Source organism: Suricata suricatta, chromosome 9 (assembly GCF_006229205.1).
Source record: "Suricata suricatta isolate VVHF042 chromosome 9, meerkat_22Aug2017_6uvM2_HiC, whole genome shotgun sequence".
Classification (NCBI taxonomy): Eukaryota; Metazoa; Chordata; class Mammalia; order Carnivora; family Herpestidae; genus Suricata; species Suricata suricatta.
Genome location: NC_043708.1, coordinates 131,167,401 through 131,186,293, shown reverse-complemented (window position 1 = coordinate 131,186,293; position 18,893 = coordinate 131,167,401). Strand labels below are relative to the sequence as shown.

Sequence of the window (18,893 nt, the reverse complement as noted above, 5' to 3'; positions counted from 1 at the left end):
CGGCCCTGGCGCACGTCCTGCTCGTGCTGCGCCAGCCGTGCCTCGCGCTCCTGCAGCGCGCGCTCGCGGGCCTCCCACTCGCGCTCGCGCCGCCGCTTCTCGTCCAGGTGCTGCGCCTGCTGCCGCTGCAGGTCCGCCAGCTCCTGGCGCCGCTTCTCCAGGCTGCGCTGCTTCTCCTGCTCCGCCAGTGAGCTGGGCCGAGACGCGCTGCGGGTGAGCGCGCGCTCGGCCAGCAGCAGCTTCTGGTCCTCGATGTAGCTGTCCTGCTGCAGCACCACTCCCTGCGGGGACACAGAGCAGGGAGGTGTGGGCCGCGCCGCCGGTTCCCAGCCGTGGCATACATCACGCAGGACTGTCATCAGCCCACAGCCCCGGCCTCGTGGACTGGGTCTGTTACAGTGTCAAGAAAGCAGGTGAGCAGAATTTAAGGATGATCCCCAGAAAGTGCTCACCGGTTGTTACATGTGGTCCGCACACCCACCACACGGGGACATGGAACATGGAAACTTACCATCACATGCTAAAGCTTTTCTGGACAGAAAACCTGCAAACCGTGTTCGTGCCCTACGAACTTTGTGGTAAGGCTGCTAACAGCACATCCAGTCCACCCTCATCGATTCTATCTTAGAAGATAAGGGACATGCCAACCACTGCCTTTTGGAACCTTTCTTACCAGGAGAATCACTTGTGTCTTGAAGGAGGGCCCCTTTGCCCACGAGCAGCCCACAAACCTCCAAAACCCACGCCAACGCCACCGTTACGGCGAGCCCCGGGACGCGTGAGGGGCCCGTACCTGCAGTGCGCTGAGGAGTTCGTGCAGGTGAGCCACGCTCTGGACGACCTGCTGCAAAAGGAAGCAATGGACACGTCACCTCGGGACCGAGTCTCCGAGCCCAGCGCACTGGGTGCCGCCTGGCAACGTAACCCCTCACCTCAACACCCGGCAAGGTGCTTGCTCTGACGGAAAGCACTGGAAAGAATAAGCAGCTATATGTAAGTGGCCAAGAGATACGGAACGGGAACGAGCACACAAAACGGGTGTATGCGGGAAGAACACTGCACACGTCAAATGCATGTGGAGCACCACCTATCTAAATGCGCACAAAAATACATACAGTGTAGCAAATCCTGAGAGCTTAGTGTATAAACAGTGTTTCTAAATCAGCGGAGAAGGAAAGAATATTCGACAAACTGTTCAGAGAAAACTGGCTAGTAAGTCTTGGGGAAACAGTAAGTCGGGATCATGGCTCACATAAAAAATACTCAGAGGAAGATGTTAAGTGTGGAAAAAGAACCAACTGTAAGAGAGTTGTAAGAAAATAGAAGAACGTCTTCTGACCGTGAAACAGAGGCTTTTTGAAGAAGCAATGCAAGAAACCAAAGACACACATTTAACGGTCACTGTGTGAAACGGAAAACGAAAAGGTAAGAACATCCAGAACAGAAATACCAACGAAAAACTTCTTGAACTGAAAAAGGCTTTTGGGCACCTGCGTGGCTCAGTTAAGCATCCGACTCTTGGTTTCGGCTCAGGTCATGATCTCACGGTTCAAGCCCTAAGTCAGGCTCTGTGCTGGCAGTGTGGAGCCCGCTTGGGATTCTCCCCGCCTGTCTCTCTGCCCCCCCCCTGCTCACACACTCTGTCTTTTTCAAAAGTAGATAAACAAGCAAAACAAAACAAGAAGGCTCTCACAGACCAATGAGAAATGAATACCCTCTTAAGAAAAAGGCAAGGAACATAAACCAGCAATTTACAAAAGAAATACAAGTGGCCAATCACATAACATTAAAAATGATTCACCTGTATTTGAAATCACATAGATGAAAAATACAGACATTGCCCTTGAACTTGTGAAACCAACAAAACATCAGTTAACAACTGACCCCTCCCAGTGCTGATGAGACGGAGGCCAGTCTCTATGGAAGGAGGGGTGCAGGCGGCACGCACTTCCCTGAGTGCAGGGCGGCGTGGAGGGAACAGTCACTGCGGGCACAGGGCTGTTCTTGCCGCACTGTTTGCAAAGCAAAAAAGTAGAGGATGAGCGAACTGAACTACGGTGTACCACGTGACAACACGCAGCTCTTAAAGAGTGTGTTTGTACAAATGTGCTCTGGGGAAACACTCTTAGAGTGTGTTAACATAACAGGGTATGAAGCTCCAGGGGGGAGGGGGGCACTGATATCAACTACATAAAACTGTTTTTACACTATTCACACTCACATAAAAATATAGGTTAGGTGGAAAAAAAGGCTACAAATAGAAACACTAACCATTTAACAGTAGTTACTTCTTAGTGGTGGGATTCTTTTATTCTTTTTCCTTTATTCCAACTGGACATTTTTCAAACTTTCTACTATGACCACATATTCCTTTTACAATACAGTTGACCTTGGGGTGCCTGGGCGGCTCAGTCGGTTGAGTGTCCGACTTCGGCTCAGGGCATGATCTCACAGTTCACGAGTTGGGAGCCCCGTGTCGGTCTCTGTGCTGACAGCTGGGAGCCTGGAGTCTGATTCAGAGTCTGTGTCTCCCTTTCTCTCTGGCCCTCCCCAACTTGCACTGTCTCTCTCTCTCTCTCAAAAATAAGTAAAATTAAAAAAAATTTTTTTATAATACAGTTGACCCTTGAACAGTACAGGGGTTAGGGTGCTGATTTCCTCGAACAGTAGAAAATCCATGTATATATAAATTTTGACGCTCCAAAAACTACTAACAGTCTACCGTTGATCCAAAGTCTCAAAACATCAACAGTGGATTAACACATTTTGTATGTTACATGTATTACATACACACTATATTCCTACTATACAGTAAGTAAGCTTGAAAGAGGGTGTTACCACAAACATCAGGAAACACATTTACGGCGCGGCACTGTACTTACTGAAGACGAACACACACTGCATGCTAAGTGGGCCCATGCAGTTCGAACCCATGTTGTTCAAGGATCAACTGTACTAAGCAAAATACAAAAATATTATCAGGCTCCTGAAAACGCTTTTTACCCCTCTTTTCAGTTCCTTTTTTTTTTTTAATCTCTATTTGGAGAGAGAGAGGGAGAGAGTGCATGTGCACGTGGGAAGGGCAGCAGGAGAATCCCAAGCAGGCTCTGCACTGTCAATGTAGAGCCCGACATGGGGCTCGATCCCACAAAGTGTGAGATCATGACCTGAGCTGAAATCAAGAGTCAAATGCTCAACTGACTGAGCTGCCCAGGTGCCCCTCAGTTTATTCCTAACAGAGAGAGGTCACCAAAGACAGCGGACCCCAGCTGGACGCCTGCAAGGTGTAATCCATACCAAAGTGCCTTCCTTCCCTGACCCTTGTCATGAAATACAGCAGAAGCAGTCACCGAATGAAAAAGTCAGAGCTAAGTTTTGCTCAAGCAGGAGGTGGCAGACAGCAACAGTGTGCGTGCGAGTAAGTTTCTTTCACTTAAGGAGAGCGCGCTGGGGGTGGGGGGCTTCTTCAGACAGCTCCGTGCCAACAAGCAGAAAACATCCTTCTGTGTTTTAGGGTAAAAAAAGGGAAAGGTTCCTTTAATTTAAAAGTTTAGAAAAAGCCCCTCAGTGACTAAAGATACGATGTTAGAAACCTGAAGAGCCTCGTAAGAGGGACACCCCACAGCGCCACTGTCACGGACACTCCGGTCTGCTTACACACACGGCGCATGCTCAGAGCCACGCCCAGGTGGCTGGCCAGGACCAGGATTCGCTGAGGAGCAACCAGAGGGGACATGGGTGGAACAGGTCCACTCCAGGGCTGGGTCGGCAGAACTCAGCTGAGGAAGGTGAGGAAGGAGAGGAAGGCTGTCAGAGCCCACCCTCCAACGACAGCGAAGCCACGGCTGCCTTCAGAGGGACACGCGGCCAGGGACCGGCAGACCTCAGAGAAGGAAAGTCAACTTGAGTCCTCGCAGGACAGGAAATCAGTGCCCAGAATCACGGCCAGGTGACCTGCCACGTTCCACACTTGTGGCCTCTGGTGCCAGGCCCGAGTGACAGGAACGGAGGCCTCATGGCCTGTGTTCACAGAAAGCAAGAGGCTGGCTCCTCAAGGACAGAGACACAGAGACTCGAGGATGGGCCTGGGCCCGGGGACGGCAAAGGGGCGGAAGGGGGGGTGCGGCCGGCCGTGCTGGGAAGTGCGCAGATCGCGGCCCAGAGTCTGCTTGTCCACGACACCACGACGGAAAGGAGCATTCCTAGCCCAGCAATTAGAACAAAACCCTGTTCTTAGATGGAGCCCACAGTGCCCTTACCTCACTGTTTCTTTTAAGCATAAATACCAGGTTGGCATTTCCACCCTATAAAACAAAAAAACACGCATTAAAAAAAAATGAAGAACTGCAGGCAAAAATAATATTCACTGTGTGTCTCAACTCTGCTCTGGCTTCCCATTTTCGTTCTTTCCCACCTCAGCGTCTCACTGCAGGGCAATGGAGATTTGGGGGAGAACCTAACAGAGGCCCCGGAAAGAGCTCAGGCTCGGCGTGGGGCCTTTGTGCAAACTTCTGAGCACCAGGCAAGGGCCACGGGAGCCAGGAGCATAAACACGGGCCTGAGCCGGAGAGGCCAGACGGCCAGTAACGCGGGACCCTGAACTGTGCGGTCTGTGGGAAAACGGGCTTTCCTCTTGAAGCAGGAAATGACAGCAAGTCGGGCATCCAAAACCAGGTCACAGCGGACTGTGGCCACGAACAGGAATGTAGGGCAGGGGCTAAGGAGGCCTTAGACGGTGGCTCTCAGAGACATACCTTTTTCAGACCGCTGTCTGACTCCGTTCTTCTAAGATCCTGGCCATCCTCTCCCTCTTCCTTCTCACTTCCTGAAACAAACAAGTTTTTGTTGTTTTTAAATTGTAAAACAGATTGCACAAGAAAAGAATAAAATACACATAGCTTAGGAATATAGTATTTCGGGACCTTAGTAACGCCAAATGGTGGCAGCTGAGTGATTATTGATCATTTTACTGAGGCAGAAGAATTAGAAACAGGAAGGACAAACTAGTCTTTTGGCCACAGCTTAGCTGAGATCCCAGGAAATTAATTTTTATTACTCAAAATAAGCGTGACACTGAAAGACACGGTGTGTGTTTCAGCAGCAAGCTGCTCAAGGGAATTTCACTAGAGCATCTACTGGCTGAACGGGACCAAGGAGCTGAAGCTATCAAAATACACATCACAACTGGGGCGCCTGGGTGGCTCAGGCGGTTAAGCGTCCGGCTTCGGCTCAGGTCATGATCTCACAGTTTGTGGGTTCGAGCCCCGCACTGGGCTCTGTGCTGACAGCTCAGAGCCTGGAGCCTGCTTCTGATTCTGTATCTCCCTCTCTCTCTGACCCTCCCCGGCTCGCGTTGTCTCTGTCTCTCAAAAATAAATAAAAAAACATTAAAAAAAATACAAAACACACACCAGTTTTGGTAGTATGTGACAGTCAAGGATCGCCCACATAAGTACAAGTTCTACATCATTTACCTTTGTTTTTGTTTTTTTAAAGGATGCTCTAGGCCCAATGTGGGGACTGAACTCACGATCCCGACTGAGCCAGATCCCTCCCGACTGAGCCAGATCCCTCCCGACTGAGCCAGATCCCTCCCGACTGAGCCAGATCCTTCCCGACTGAGCCAGATCCCTCCCGACTGAGCCAGATCCCTCCCGACTGAGCCAGCTGAGGGCCCCTAAGTCAGTTACCTTTAGAAGCATTCATCTGATGACTGTCAAATCCTCCAAAGGTCTCTGCTCTCCGGGGCAAGGAAACGGGACCCACCGTGCCTTCCTGCTCAGCAGGGCTACTGACCGCCTGCCCAAGTGTGCCTGCCAGGCTGCTGCTCACCAAACCCTGAAGGACCTCCACTGGAAAAAAGGAAACATGCAAAAGGGACATTTCATCTCCCAGTGGAAAAAATGAATGAAAATCTCAAGGTAATACACAAGATGTCCAGGAAGAACATGGTCAGAAAATTCCAGAGAGTGACTAGGTGACTCCCTTTGCTCAGAGAAAGGTCTCAGCTCAGGACATGTGTTTCAGCTGACCTCTACTGGGAATTCAGAGACGAAGCTTTCAGCCTTATTTATATGAGGCCTAAGAAACTTGAAAGGGCACAGGGAAGACAGAGTTAATTTACTGCAAGGAGCGAAGCCTTTTGGAGTCAGAGCCAAATTAGCCAAAAAGAATTCCTTGGGAAGTAAGACGGGCCAATTTGAGAGCAGCAGCTAAAACAGGCAAGGTTTCGCCTGCTGCCACAGTGAGTTCAAGGGACCAGGGCAGAGACGTATCCAGATTCTCGAATCTGCGACCAGTGAGGCCTCTCTTCTAGAGCGGCGTCCCACAGAAAGGAGAAAGCACTTCCAGTGGAATGAAGTTTGAGCAGGAGGGGAGCAATAGGAGGAGGAGGGCCAGACGGAAAGCAGGAAGGAACCGAGGCAGGGAATCTCGTAAGAAAAGCCATCACATTTTTAAAAAACACCACAGGAAACAATCAAAGGGTCCCGTGAAGTGAGAATAGGTATCTGAATGTAAAAACTTAAACTTATTTCACATAAAAATGAGCAACCAGGAGCCATCAAAGTCAAATGTCACACACAGCTAAGGCGAGCGGGCGAGCGAAGGAGCGCGGGCCTGGCCTCCCCGTGTGTGGTGACAGCACGACAGGAAACCGCGGTCCTAAAGCAGACGAGCTACGTCCAGTGTGGAGGGGACACGGGCAGGGGGACCCCAGGCAGGGATCGGGACACAGACTCAAGCAAGTGGGAACAAAGAGAGACAATCATTTTAGCAACGAGAACTCTACGACAGGGGCAAACAGACTCAACAGAAAACAACTTACCAGAAGGTAGCAGGAAAAACACTGACCTTTAAAAAGATGGGAAGGAGAGAAGTGCGAAGAGAAAGTGACCAGACTGAGGACGGGCGGAGATGGCCCAGCAGGCGGGCAAGGCGCGTTCTTGAAGGAGAAAGTCCAAGCATGGGCACAGGAAAGATAGCACAGACTATACTTTAAGAATACTCCTCTCGATAGATACCATATGTTTGCACTCATAGATCTAACAGGAGAGACCTGGCAGGGGACCATGGGGAGGGGAAGGGGGAAAGAGCGGGGAAGAGTGAGGGGCACAGATCAGGGGAGACTACTGAATACTGAAAACGAACCATGGACTGAAGGGGGAGGGGGAGGGAGGGAGGGGTGATGGTCATGGTGGGGGGCGCTTGTGGGAAGAAGCACTGAGTGTTATATGGAAACCAATTTGACAATAAACTTATTAAAAAAAAAAAAAGAATACTCCTCTGAAATCTGCAAACTCAGAAGCCACACCATGTTAGAACAGGGAGAACCTGGGGACACCAACCCGGAACGACCCCAACACTAAGACCTTGCGCTAGTGACACGACTTGGATTTCGAAAAGGTAGTTCTTTGGGTGCTTGGCAGAAGGCATGTGACTCCTACGGGAAGAACTGAATCCTGACCACACTCTGACAGCGATGCTCTAAGTCACAAGAGGAGTAACGTTCTTTAAGGACAGTTAAGATACCCGAGGGGAGAAAACGTGACCGGAGGATTTCCTATCCAGCGGAGTGGACTTTCAAGCCATCGAGGCACAAATTACCACCAGTGTGGAAGGACACACGGGGTTACAGTTTCCGCAAGCCCTTCTGGAGACACCTACTGAAGCAGGAGCTCCAGGCACCGGGGACGACAAGCCATGCGCCCTGGCCGTCAGCAGTGATGACCACCCCTACCGCCCAGGCTGGACTTAGGCTATCATTTCTCACTAGCAGAAACAAGAGCTTCGTAGAGACAAGACCCTAGGCCCGGGCAGAAAACAGGACGAGCCTAGAACACCTTCATACGCCAAGCAGCCAGGCCGCAATCAGGAACTACTGGGGCTATGGCAAAGGACTCCGAATGACAGCCAGACCGTGGGAGACCCTGCAGGTCCGAGAGCTCAGGCCCTTCCTAGGGTAACTGGGCGGAAGAGAAAGGGATGGCGGCAGGACTGGAAGCGAGGACTCCGAAAAGCCTAACGAAACGACAAGCGAGACGAGTGTCCACGAATACGCCCGTGGCCAGAACACCGGGGGCCGCGGGCCTGGGTGGCTGTTAGTTCCAGGATGTTCCTCTCATAATTTACTAAACAAAATTATTTGTTTTGGGTTGTTTTCTGTATTTGTGCTTTATTTTACAATAAAACAGTAAAAACTGGTAGATAATGTCAGTGCATAAACCACTGTGGGAAGAGATTAGGAGGGGTGATTACCCTCATTTATTGCACTTTTCATTAAAGGTCCTCCTCGGAGCGCCTCTTCTGTGTTGGAGCGGAAGAGGACCCTAGAGCTGTGAGTCGGGGAGCACTCCTCGGGCAAGGGAGTGCTGCACTCAGTCATGTCCCGGAAGATCATCTCCTTCTCTTCCAGTAACTGGAGGATCTGCTGGTCCTTCTGCTGAAGTTGTTCTGCAGGGGACAATGGAGAAAAGGTCTGGTCACTGGACTGGGTGTTTAGTGAGCGATGACCCGGACACGGGCGCCACCTCGTGGTCACCGCTGGGACAACAGAGAACACCGCTCCACCCCCAACCCCCCTTTCCATCAGGAAGGCAATGTCTATGCTGGGTCTTTCTAGGCAAGATCAGAATTTCTGACCTAAGGAGCATGCACTTGGGTGGAAACACCCCTGCCTCCCGTGTGATTCTCAACTCAGTCCTGTCTGCACCTGTTCTTTCCACGGCTACTATTACCGATCCAACACAGCCTGGAGTTCATCCTCCCTCTCTGAGGACTCACTGGTGCTCCTCCTGCCCCCTGCAGGGGAAGGCCCACCCCCTCTGGGCTCCATCCTGTACCTCACACACCTCCTTCTGGGATCTTCGTGCCCATGGCTCCAATGATTTCCCATGTGCTGGGAACTCCTCCAAAGCACCCCAAATCCTGCCCACTGCTGAGCACCAGACCACCGAGTCCCACTGGCCTGAGGCTGTCCTGACTTAGATGCCTAGTTCTTGTCAGAAAGCTTCTCTCCCTTCTTCTCCCTCCGGCCTGTGATCTCCATCCTCCAGCTCGGCCGTCAGAGACCTGGGAGGGCTTTCGTCTCCCAGATGTACCCCGCCATAGACATCCACCCTTCTCCCCAGGAGTCTCTCAGACTTTCCGCTCCCAGTGGCTCCCTTCCTCCATCAGCTCTCCCACTGGAGAGTCAATGCCAAGGAAGACCATTCAGGCGGAAATTTTGCTACACAAATCCTATCATTTCCTTGCTGCCGTTCAAGCCCTGGCACCTTTGCGGTTCCGCCCCCACCTCCTGGCCCAGACGCCCTAGACACACCGAGCCGCCGCTCCTCGCCCATGCACAGGCCCTCTTTCCTCTTCGCCGAGCGGCACCTGTCACCTGGGCAGGAACTGCTTTCAGAGTCAGCTCACATGCCAGCTGCCCTGGGACCCGCCATAGGCAGGATGAGGGCCCGTATCCTCTGTACATGCCTTCGGTCTGGTCGTCACTCACGCCTATCTTCCTCGCTAGCGTGGCCTTCCTGACGGCAGGGACGCTGCCCCAGGAGTCTGCACTCCCCACCCCACGGCTCCTAACGGTATGCCTGGCCGGGTGCTTCAAACACGTCCGGAGAAGGGGGCTTTCGTCCCCGCTACATGAATCACGGGCCGAGAAATCAAGCGCAACTCCAGCTTCAGCCTAAATCTGTCATTTTCCCCTGCCCGAAACACAACGTTCTCGCCTTGTCCAGCCACGGGACTAACTGGGCTCCTCGGGTGCTGACATTTACCTGACTCTGGGCCTTGTCGCACAGCATTCAATAAGTGCTGGCAGAGAGAGGGGGCCCGTGCCAGGGGAGCAGAACCCTTGGCCAGGCACCACGCGTGGGACCCTGGACTGCCCAGCCTTGAAGGCCTCAGCTTTCTCCTCTGCACAATGGGGATGAGGGTCAGGGATGTCGCCGAGACCACACAAGACAGCAGGAAGCAGAGGTCGAACGTCATCAAGGGGCATCCTTCTCCCAAAACCACCCCAGAACTCACTGTGAACACACAGCGTGGTGCAGGTAACCGATAAAAACAGAGTAACTGGAAAATTCTTTTCCTCAGATATCTCTCTGTTTTAATCTTAGACACGACTATGAATTTTGGCAAACTCTTCTGCAACAAAGTACAAAAAAGGCCACTGGCCCAAGAATATGGACAGGGAGACAAGAGGATGTCCCCCTGACCGGGTGTCAGAGCCCTTCCTGCCCCACGATGTCCCTGTTCTGAAGCGCGCGCTGGGACCGCAGCCCTGGAAGCTGCTCGCAGCCTCCGCCCCTGCACCTGCTGTGTGCACGCCCGCCAGCCTCACCTTTTAATTCCCGGGCTCTGCTGTCCAGCATCCTCTTCTCTTCCTCGTTCTCGCTAGGAATGCCCTCGTCTTCATCTCTGTTCCTGACACCAACACAGCACAAAACAGATCAAAAACCCGCCCGAGGGCAGGGACCCCAGCCGCTGCCCCGGGCGGGAGGACGTCACGGGGGCCCGGAGGCGCCCGGGGGTCTCGCTTACAGGGTGTTGATGGTGTCCTGGATGACGTGGATCCAGCTGTTCCGCTCCTCCTTGGAGCCGGCGTGCACCTCCACCATCTCGGGGTCCTTCATGCCCATGCTGATGAGGAAGAGCCCTTTCTCCTCGTGCGCCACCTCTCGCACAATCAGCTTCTTCAGAGAGATCACTGTTGACTTCTGGTCCTGGAGAAACGGGGGACGGCCGACATGAGAGAGGCAAGGGACAGTCTAACTCCCGAGAACAGCCCTGATCTAAGGTAAGACCAGACGTATGATCTCACTCACGTGTGGAGCCTGAAAGGAACAGAACCCAGGAAAGCCCACGCCAAACTCACAGGAAAAGAGACGGGACCTGTGGCTACCAGACGTGGGAGGACAGGGCGGGGTCCAAAGGCACAAGCCTCCAATCAGCAGAGAAGCCAGCCCGAGGGACGGGGCTGCGGCGAGCACTGCTGGGCGGCACAGAGAAGGTGCTGGAGCCCTCACACGCCAGCTCCCACCTCTGCCCTCCTCCCTCACACCGGGCCTCCCGCACGCGATGGCAGCCACGCTCACTGTGATGAGCACTGAATAAGGGGCGTAAATGGAACCATCACTCCGCGCCTCCCCCAGTGACCTACGTCAGTTTCCAGGAAAAAGGGCGTCTGGTTTGGCAAACTGGCAGTTAAGATCAAGAGAAAGATCTCTTAATTTACATTTTACCAAACAGAAAAAGATTTCCAAAAAAGAGGTGATAACTTGTATCCGTAGAGGACCCAGATGTGGCATCTACCCGACACACCCTTCTAGGCTCCTCCGTGAGTCTGTGTGGCAACAATACAAACCAGCACGATTTAGGGGGCATAACATGCCAGAAATACTCCGGTGACAGGCTTTTTTTAGATGGAATGTCCGAGGCACCCAAAGGGACCGTGAGGGAACAGAAAAATAACATTTTGAGGGGGATGGCTAGAGGCAGCAAATTGCAAGGGTATCTGAGCAATCCCTCAGAGGAAGTTATCCGGAGCGAGTTCACTGGGGAGGAGAGCAGCGACCGCGCTCAGACCCGCGACCTGTTCCCGCTGCTTCAAACCCCATCGCTTACAGACAGACGAGACCAACAGTTCAGCTTACCAGTGATGCAAAGACGTATTTCTGGTCTTTTTCTTGAAGGAAAACTAAAATGTCAGTAAGGAGAACTGCTTGAGCCTCTGTAAGATGGGGGGAGAGAAAGAACACGGAGTACTTAGTGGTGACGCGCAGTTGGGGCGCCTCTCTCAGGATGGTTCAGCAGCCACCCCACAGAGCAAGCCTGTCGGGGCCCGACAGTACGCTCCGCTCCTCCAAGGTGACCGTTTTACATTTCTGCAGGAGCCGTACCTGGTCATTAGATGCCCCTCTGTGTCCTTTTCCCCGGAAGGGGGCGTCTACGAGTCCATGGGAAAAGAATGGGGCGGACTTCTGCAGCCCCCTCGCGGGTGGTGAGGTCCCTTCCGGCCTTTTCTACCACCTCCCACGACTGGAAGCCCCTCCCCATGTAATTCACGCCTAAGCTATAAAGACAACAGGAGCAAGGATGTCTGATTCCTGGGGAAGTATAGTTTTTCAGCTGAGACCACAGGAATTTTCTATGGACTACTATTAGTTCTGACAAGTTCTTCAAGTTTACTTTTAAATAATTCAGGTGTCTGCCAAAACAAAAATTCCAAAGCTCCCCCTCGGCCGCCCACTCCGTGGGGCCACCTGGGGCAGGCACGCCCTTGGGGCCACAGGGAGCAGGTACCGGGAGGGCCGCCTGCGCTGCTGTTTAAAATCTTCCCCCGCCCTTTGCCCTAACTGCGTCGTTTCTTGTCCTCTTCCTGGCGTTTACGATCTCGGGAGCCATCTAAGGCCTGTCCTTTCTGATAAAAGTTAAGAACCAGTCGATGGCGGCTGCTCCCGTGACGTGTGGGTGCGGCTCCAGGACAAACCGGCCGGGGGAGTGCTAACAGGGTCTGCCTTGGCTTGCTCTTGTCTGCACCCGCAGGCACGGACAGAAGCGAGCCTCACCTTTCAGCCTCCCTGCCGCGTTCTTCAGAAACACGCTCCCGTCCCGCACCAGCCTCTTCCGCTTCAAATCCTCCTTGGCAAACATCTGGCCGCTCTTCATCCTCATGATCGACTTGCTATCTGTCTTCGTGTAAATCTCGTTGAGACGCACTTTCTTCTCGTAACTTGCCACTTTGCTGTCTACGGCTCCGATCACGTCCTTCACCAGGCTCAGCGACTGAGTGAGGTCCTCCTGCTCCGCCTCGTTGTCTTGGGAGGAGGAAACAATCCTGTTTTTAATGGATCCCAGCAGACAAGGTAGACGGAGGGGGGGGCCCAGCTCCCCGCTGCACACTGTCACTTCCCCCGAGGACATGCCACCAGAGCGAGGCCAGCACACCAAAGGTCACGTGCCCATCCCTGTCATAAGGTTCGTCCCAAGTAAAGTTACATGTTTTCAAGGATAAAGATACCGCGCAATTACATGCCGTGTCCTGAAGTAGGAGAGGAGAGAGAAGAGGAAGAACATTTAACTTCTGTTCTACCTCATCTTCAGTGTAACTGCCTCGGAGCAGGGTTAGCGGAGAGAGAGAAACCGCTAAGTCCCGAGGCAGTGAGAACGGGCAGCAGGTCTAGCACTAGGGGAGAGAGCTGGTGGGGATCGGCACCCCATCCCAGGCTCAGGGGGATGCTGTTCCGGCCCCTGGATCCAGAGGGAGTCAGTCAGCGGTTTCTTCCTTCCTGCTACCGACCACCCTGAGTCCGGTGACCCAGCATTCAAGTCTGAAATGCGCTTTTAAGATAAAACACAGGATCTCGTTTGGACCTGTGAGAACACCAGGAGCTCTTCCCTGGGGCCTCGGGAGCTGCTGGACAGTGCGCCGGCCTCGCACGCGACCCCGAGGGGAGAGGGGCTCACCTTTGGTACACTGCAGGATCCTCTGCAACAACACCGGGTATTTGGTGATCCGCTGCGTCACCAGCAGTATGCACTCCGGGATTCCCAGCCTCCTCACGACGGAGCTGCTCATCTTCTTCTGCAAAGGACAAAACGGGCCATCAGGAGCGCCTCGCGGGGGCTGCAGCTCAACGGAGAGCAAGCGACACAGAACGGTGGGGGTTTTCCACGTTTCACGCCGATACCTTCACAAAGGCCTGAAACCGCTTATCCTTGGTGTGAAGGTCTTTAAAGTAGTTTACAGACTGGTTGTGCTGCCCACAAAACTTGCCGTACGTCTTCTTTAAGCGCTCGGCGTTCTCCCCCGAAAACTGCAGAGAAAACAGAAGGGAAGTTGCTGAAATTTCACCATTTTGTACAGTTCCCAGTCTCTGTGTAAAACCCACGAGGGGCTCCCCAGGAATTCCCTCAGAAGATGAAGATGACGTGGCAGCTCTGGGTAGCAGTCTAGCAGCTCCTCAAAAAGCTGCACCGAGCTACCTCCTGACCTGGCAATTCCGCTCCTGGATGGAAGACTTACTCCACACAAAATCTTGGATAGGAAAGGTCACGCTGCCATGTTCACAAGGGCCCCCAAGTGGAAATCAGCCCAGTGCCCATCAAAGGATAATCAGAGGTGGCATATACATGCATGGACGATTATTATTCAGCCACGAAAAGGAACGGAATCAACAGATACATGCCGCAATACTGATGAACCTTGGAGGCATTATTCTAAATGAAAAAATCCAATCACAAAGGACCACATACTATCTTATCCCATTTACAAAGAATGACCAGATTAGGCAACTCTGCAGAGACAGAAAGCAGATCAGTGGGTGCCCAGGGCTGGGGTGGTTGGGGGGAGGGTCAGAAAAATGTCCTAAAACTGAGTGTGATGATGGATGTACAACTCCATGAATATATAAAAGCCCACTGAACTGTACATGTTAAAAGGGTACATTAAATAGCCTATGAATTTATTTCAAAAAAGCCACTATATATATTTAAAAAAAAAAACAGGGGTCCTGAGAGGCTCAGTCGGTTGAGTATCTAACCTCGGTTCAGGCCATGATCTCACCATTTAGAAGTTCGAGCCCTGCATTGGGTTCTGTGCTGACAGCTCAGAGCCTGGAGCCTGCTTGAGACTCTGTGTCTCCCTCTCTCTGCCCCGTCCCTCCTTGTGCTCTTTTACTGTCTCTCAAAAATAAATTTTTAAAAATGTTAAAAAAAAAAATAACCATGGAAATGTTTATGTAGCATGCACATAAGTAAAACAACATGTGCTCTTATTCCTATTTGTCATAATCACTATAGTAAAACAAGGGGACCCCTAGATGTTCTCTGTGAGAGAGTCAGTCTTAAAAATTTTACCTGATGAGGCAGAAGGACATCAGGAGCGGCTAGAATCCCCCAGGGCCCTGCTTGTGGCAGCTGCCTCGGGCCCGCAGGCCTAGCCATTCTCCCGGCCCTTCAGCCTGTCCCCAGTACGTGCGATCTCACCGGCTCGTCTGAGGACATGTTCACTCGGGGCAAACCCACATGTCTGTGTGTGCGGTCCCCACGATGCGTGCTAAACACGCGCTTTCAACTGTAGGAAAAATCCCTGAAGGCAACACAGATGGATCCTTCCCCCAAAACTTGAAAAATGGTTCAGGGAAGCTGGCTATTCCTCTTCCTAAGGCAGAGAGATTTTAGGGGGTCTGCTCCCACCGGGTCACAAGTGGTCTGAAAGGGTCATTCTCAATTTTTTTTATTGTTTATTTATGAGAGAGAGAGAGAGAGAATGGGGGAGGGGCAGAATCCAAAGCAGGCTCCACAGAGCCTGAAGAGGGGCTCAAACTCACGGACTATAACACGGTGACCCTAGAACTGGCACAGATAACCCACAAGTGGAAGGCGGGGGCGGGGGGGCTATGATGTGAGTCCTGCTGTCACAGATCCTACTAGAAGATATGCTCAATACAGTGAGCAGCAGACAACACAGGTCAAGGTTGGATGGGGTGCCCGTACAGGTCTGAGGGCAGAGAAAGACGTGGAAACTGCTGGAAGGGGATGTTGGGGAGGACAGGCCCTCATCTGCAGAGATGACCACTCGCACTCCGCAGATCTGGCATTACAGCACGTACCACACTGTGCGTGCGTCTGATCCGCACTGAGCCGATTTTCACCTGAGAACACAGGTTCGACGAGGGAGAGGTCTAAGCTGAATCTGCCTTGTGGCTGCACCTGGTACTGAGCACATGGCCAGTAAATACACGAAAAACGAACGAGTGAATGCGTTGCTAAATTGGGGAGTGAGGGGTCTGGGCACACGGACGTAAGGAAAGGGCGCCCTTCCAATGCTCAGACATCGTCCAGCAGTGATGCCTCTGTGTTCACACTGGGGCACAGTCCTGCTGGGCAAGAAGAGCGAGGGACCCGTGCCCTTCTGCCTGCTAAGGTCAAACTAGCAACAGCTTCCCCCCACCCCCCCCAAGACAGTGTTTTAAAAAGAAACATTGAAGGTGGTCTATGACAAACATGTCTCAAAGTATCAAAATAACTTTTTGGCCCAACTGATTTTGGAGTAGGACTGAAACCATACTACACCTTGATGAAAATATCAGCAAGGTCTATTTTATGAACCCTTCTATAGTTTTTTTTATTCAGGGGGTTTTTAGATAAAGGAAGGTTTTTTGTTGTTTAGCTTTAATGCTTATTTATTTTAGAAAGAGAAATGAACGGGAAGAGGCAGAGAGAGGCTCGAATTCATGAACTATGAGATCATGACCTCAGCCAACTGGGCCACCCAGGTGCCCCTAAAGGAGTTCTTTTTGCTTTGAGGCACAGGGGGAATTTGAGACTTTCAAAAAATAGCTTTTGATTTCTTAAACTACACTGTTTCTGATGACAGTATGGATGCTGAGGAAGAAACACGGGCTTTTACCATCTACTATTATGCTTCGGACTTCACGCATACATTTCATTTTATCTTTTTTTAATGTTTACTTTTTTCTTTTTTAATGTTTGTTTATTTTTGAGAGAGACAGAGACTGAGTGCAAGTCGGGGCGCGGGGGCAGAGGGAGACACAGAATCCAAAGCAGGCCCCAGGCTCTGAGCCATCAGCACAGAGCCCGATGCGAGACTCGAACTCACAAACCATTAGATCATGACCTGAGCTGAAGTCAGACGCTTAACCAACTGAGCCCCCCAAGGTGGCCCTGGATACATTTAATAAAAAATAATAAAAAAAAAAGCATTGGGAGAGAAAATGTGTCCTCACTTACAGAACAGGCGACTGCGGCAGGAGACTGCGTGGCTTGCCCAAGCTTACAAAGGTAGCAGTACGGCTGGGGTGTGAACAGAAGCCTCCTGAGCCCCACAGCTCTGCTTCGTCCCCCACTGTGTGGGAGAGACCCTCCCCGTGGCTCACCTGATTCACAAGCACATCCCCGATCCTCTTGATGAGAAAGTTCTTCTCACTTTTGTCCACCAGGGACTCCTTCTTCCGCTCCAGGATCCTCTGGAAGAACTGGCTGTGGATGCTGATCAGCTCGTCCAGACAGGGGAACAGCTTCCCCACCGTCTGCTGCTCGAAGAGCAGCTCGGTCATCATCCCTCGGCTGTACACGTCGCTCATGATCTTGAGCGTGCGGACGTGGTGCAGCTCGGTCTGCATCAGCTCTGGGGGAGGACACAGCTGGACGGTCAGGGATACTCTTTTCAAGGGTTCTCCTTCCAAGGTCAGCGGCTGCTTTGAGGAGTCCGGTTTAGTCTGAAGGCTACTCAGAGCCCGACTGACACTTAAAACCGGGTCACCAGCTGTCTTGCCCCTACAGCGTTCCCCTCTACTCCTCCCACTTCACACGGCCAAACACACTGGGCTCCATCACTCTGAAGGGTGGTTTCCCAGGTGGTCTTTCTTGGAGTCAGGGCCTTTTGTAATTACTGGTCCCCTTTCCTGGAAAACCCGTGCTCAGTGTCTAGGGTAGCCGAGGACTCCCACTGTACTGTCACCGGAGATCTCTGTCTAGGGACGCTGCACAAATGAGCACTTGTATTAAAATGTTCAATTAAATTGAAGGAAATAATTTTAAAGAGAAAGGGAAGGACAAAAATAAGACCATGTCTCTAGACCCCCATGTCTTTAAAGAAGGTCTCTGACAGGCTACGTGCTCGAGAACTGGCTTTCCGCAGTCCAGTGAGTCACTGGAAAAACAGTGCTGCACAAGGCGAACCAAGTATTAGCAGCGCAAATGGAGAGTCTTACCGTAAATCACTTCTTGCCGCTTGACCACATCTTTCTTCTGCTGTTTCAGAAACTTGCTGTCCACTATTTGACTCCAGGACTCTGCTTCTAGCTGTCTGGATTCCATCTCAAAGTCCCCCATCAGCTGTCCTTCATTCATGTCTGTACCTACTCCTCAAAGTATCAAAAGATCGTATCAGAATCGTGGGTCTGTGAGCTCTGGACTTCTCTGGGGTGTTAGTCACTTTGTAAGACACAAACATTGCACTGCCACAGAGGGTGTTCACGGAACACATACTCCCGGGCTAGGAAGAATCGTCTCCTGTTGGGACTGAGACACTCTACATTCAAGATTCCAGCTAAGCGTGGTAAACATCCCATGTGTCAAATGTGACTGAGACACGGTTCCCACGTGCGGCAGGACTGGAAGGGACCTGGTAACTTCACTTGTTCACGAGAGCAGGCTTATAGCTGCCGAAAGAGCTACAACTGACCGCGTATGAAAGTCTGGGGCAAGAAGAGTGTTGGGTCCAGAGTGTGACCACATTAAATCAATCCCTCCCTGCAATGGACAGCTACCAGCCACCGGGTGAGGCTGATTCCCGATTCGTGACAGAGCACGTGATGACTCCCGGAGACTCTTCACAGCAGCAAGGAGGCAGGTAACTACCATCCCATTAACACTTCCATTCAGGCAACGGTACACACTCCCCACAGCGCGTAACACACAGGCCCCCACTTCCTCTTACCCTCATCGGTGAGCGATTCTGTGGACTCATTGACCTTGCTGATTTTGTTGAGTGAGTCTGTCGAATGAGACAGGAACTTCCAGGTGTTTGATATGTTCTCATCATTGCCAACGCTGGGGACAAAAAGAAGCACGCACTGTCAACCACATTGTGGTAAGCCGTGGTCTGCATTCTTGGAGTACCTGAAAACCTCTACAGTGACAGCTGGCGGCAAGCACCCCAACGATTCGAAGATGAATTACTTATGTCGGGTACGCAGCCACATGCAACACTATTGATGAAGGTCAGAAGCACTTAACATCGTGGCAAACCTGAACTTCTGGGCCTTGGTTTTCGTTTTGTTTTGTTTTGTTTTTTAAATGATAGGTAGTAGGGAGAATGCTCTTCCCTTCAACTCAACGTTACATAAAAAATTTCTCCCTCTGAAATT

General features: G+C 51.8%; 1 protein-coding gene across 13 annotated transcripts in view; it reads right to left on the bottom strand.

Moving 5' to 3' along the window:
* AKAP13 (A-kinase anchoring protein 13) overlaps nt 1-18,893 on the bottom strand; it is a 314,398-nt gene that overhangs the window by 6,353 nt on the left and 289,152 nt on the right. For 9 of the 13 annotated variants that reach the window (XM_029953026.1, XM_029953024.1, XM_029953030.1 and 6 more), the window contains 15 exons: nt 18,464-18,576; nt 17,736-17,888; nt 16,899-17,149; nt 13,689-13,814; nt 13,465-13,582; nt 12,567-12,815; nt 11,652-11,728; nt 10,540-10,721; nt 10,340-10,422; nt 8,257-8,451; nt 5,691-5,852; nt 4,755-4,825; nt 4,260-4,304; nt 794-844; nt 42-281 (listed from right to left, as the gene is read on the bottom strand). In XM_029953026.1, coding sequence (XP_029808886.1) covers nt 42-281; nt 794-844; nt 4,260-4,304; nt 4,755-4,825; nt 5,691-5,852; nt 8,257-8,451; nt 10,340-10,422; nt 10,540-10,721; nt 11,652-11,728; nt 12,567-12,815; nt 13,465-13,582; nt 13,689-13,814; nt 16,899-17,149; nt 17,736-17,888; nt 18,464-18,576 — 2,116 coding nt within the window. The remainder of the gene's footprint in view (nt 1-41; nt 282-793; nt 845-4,259; nt 4,305-4,754; nt 4,826-5,690; nt 5,853-8,256; nt 8,452-10,339; nt 10,423-10,539; nt 10,722-11,651; nt 11,729-12,566; nt 12,816-13,464; nt 13,583-13,688; nt 13,815-16,898; nt 17,150-17,735; nt 17,889-18,463; nt 18,577-18,893) is intronic. The other 4 variants (XM_029953031.1, XM_029953034.1, XM_029953029.1 and 1 more) reach the window with 3 other exon arrangements.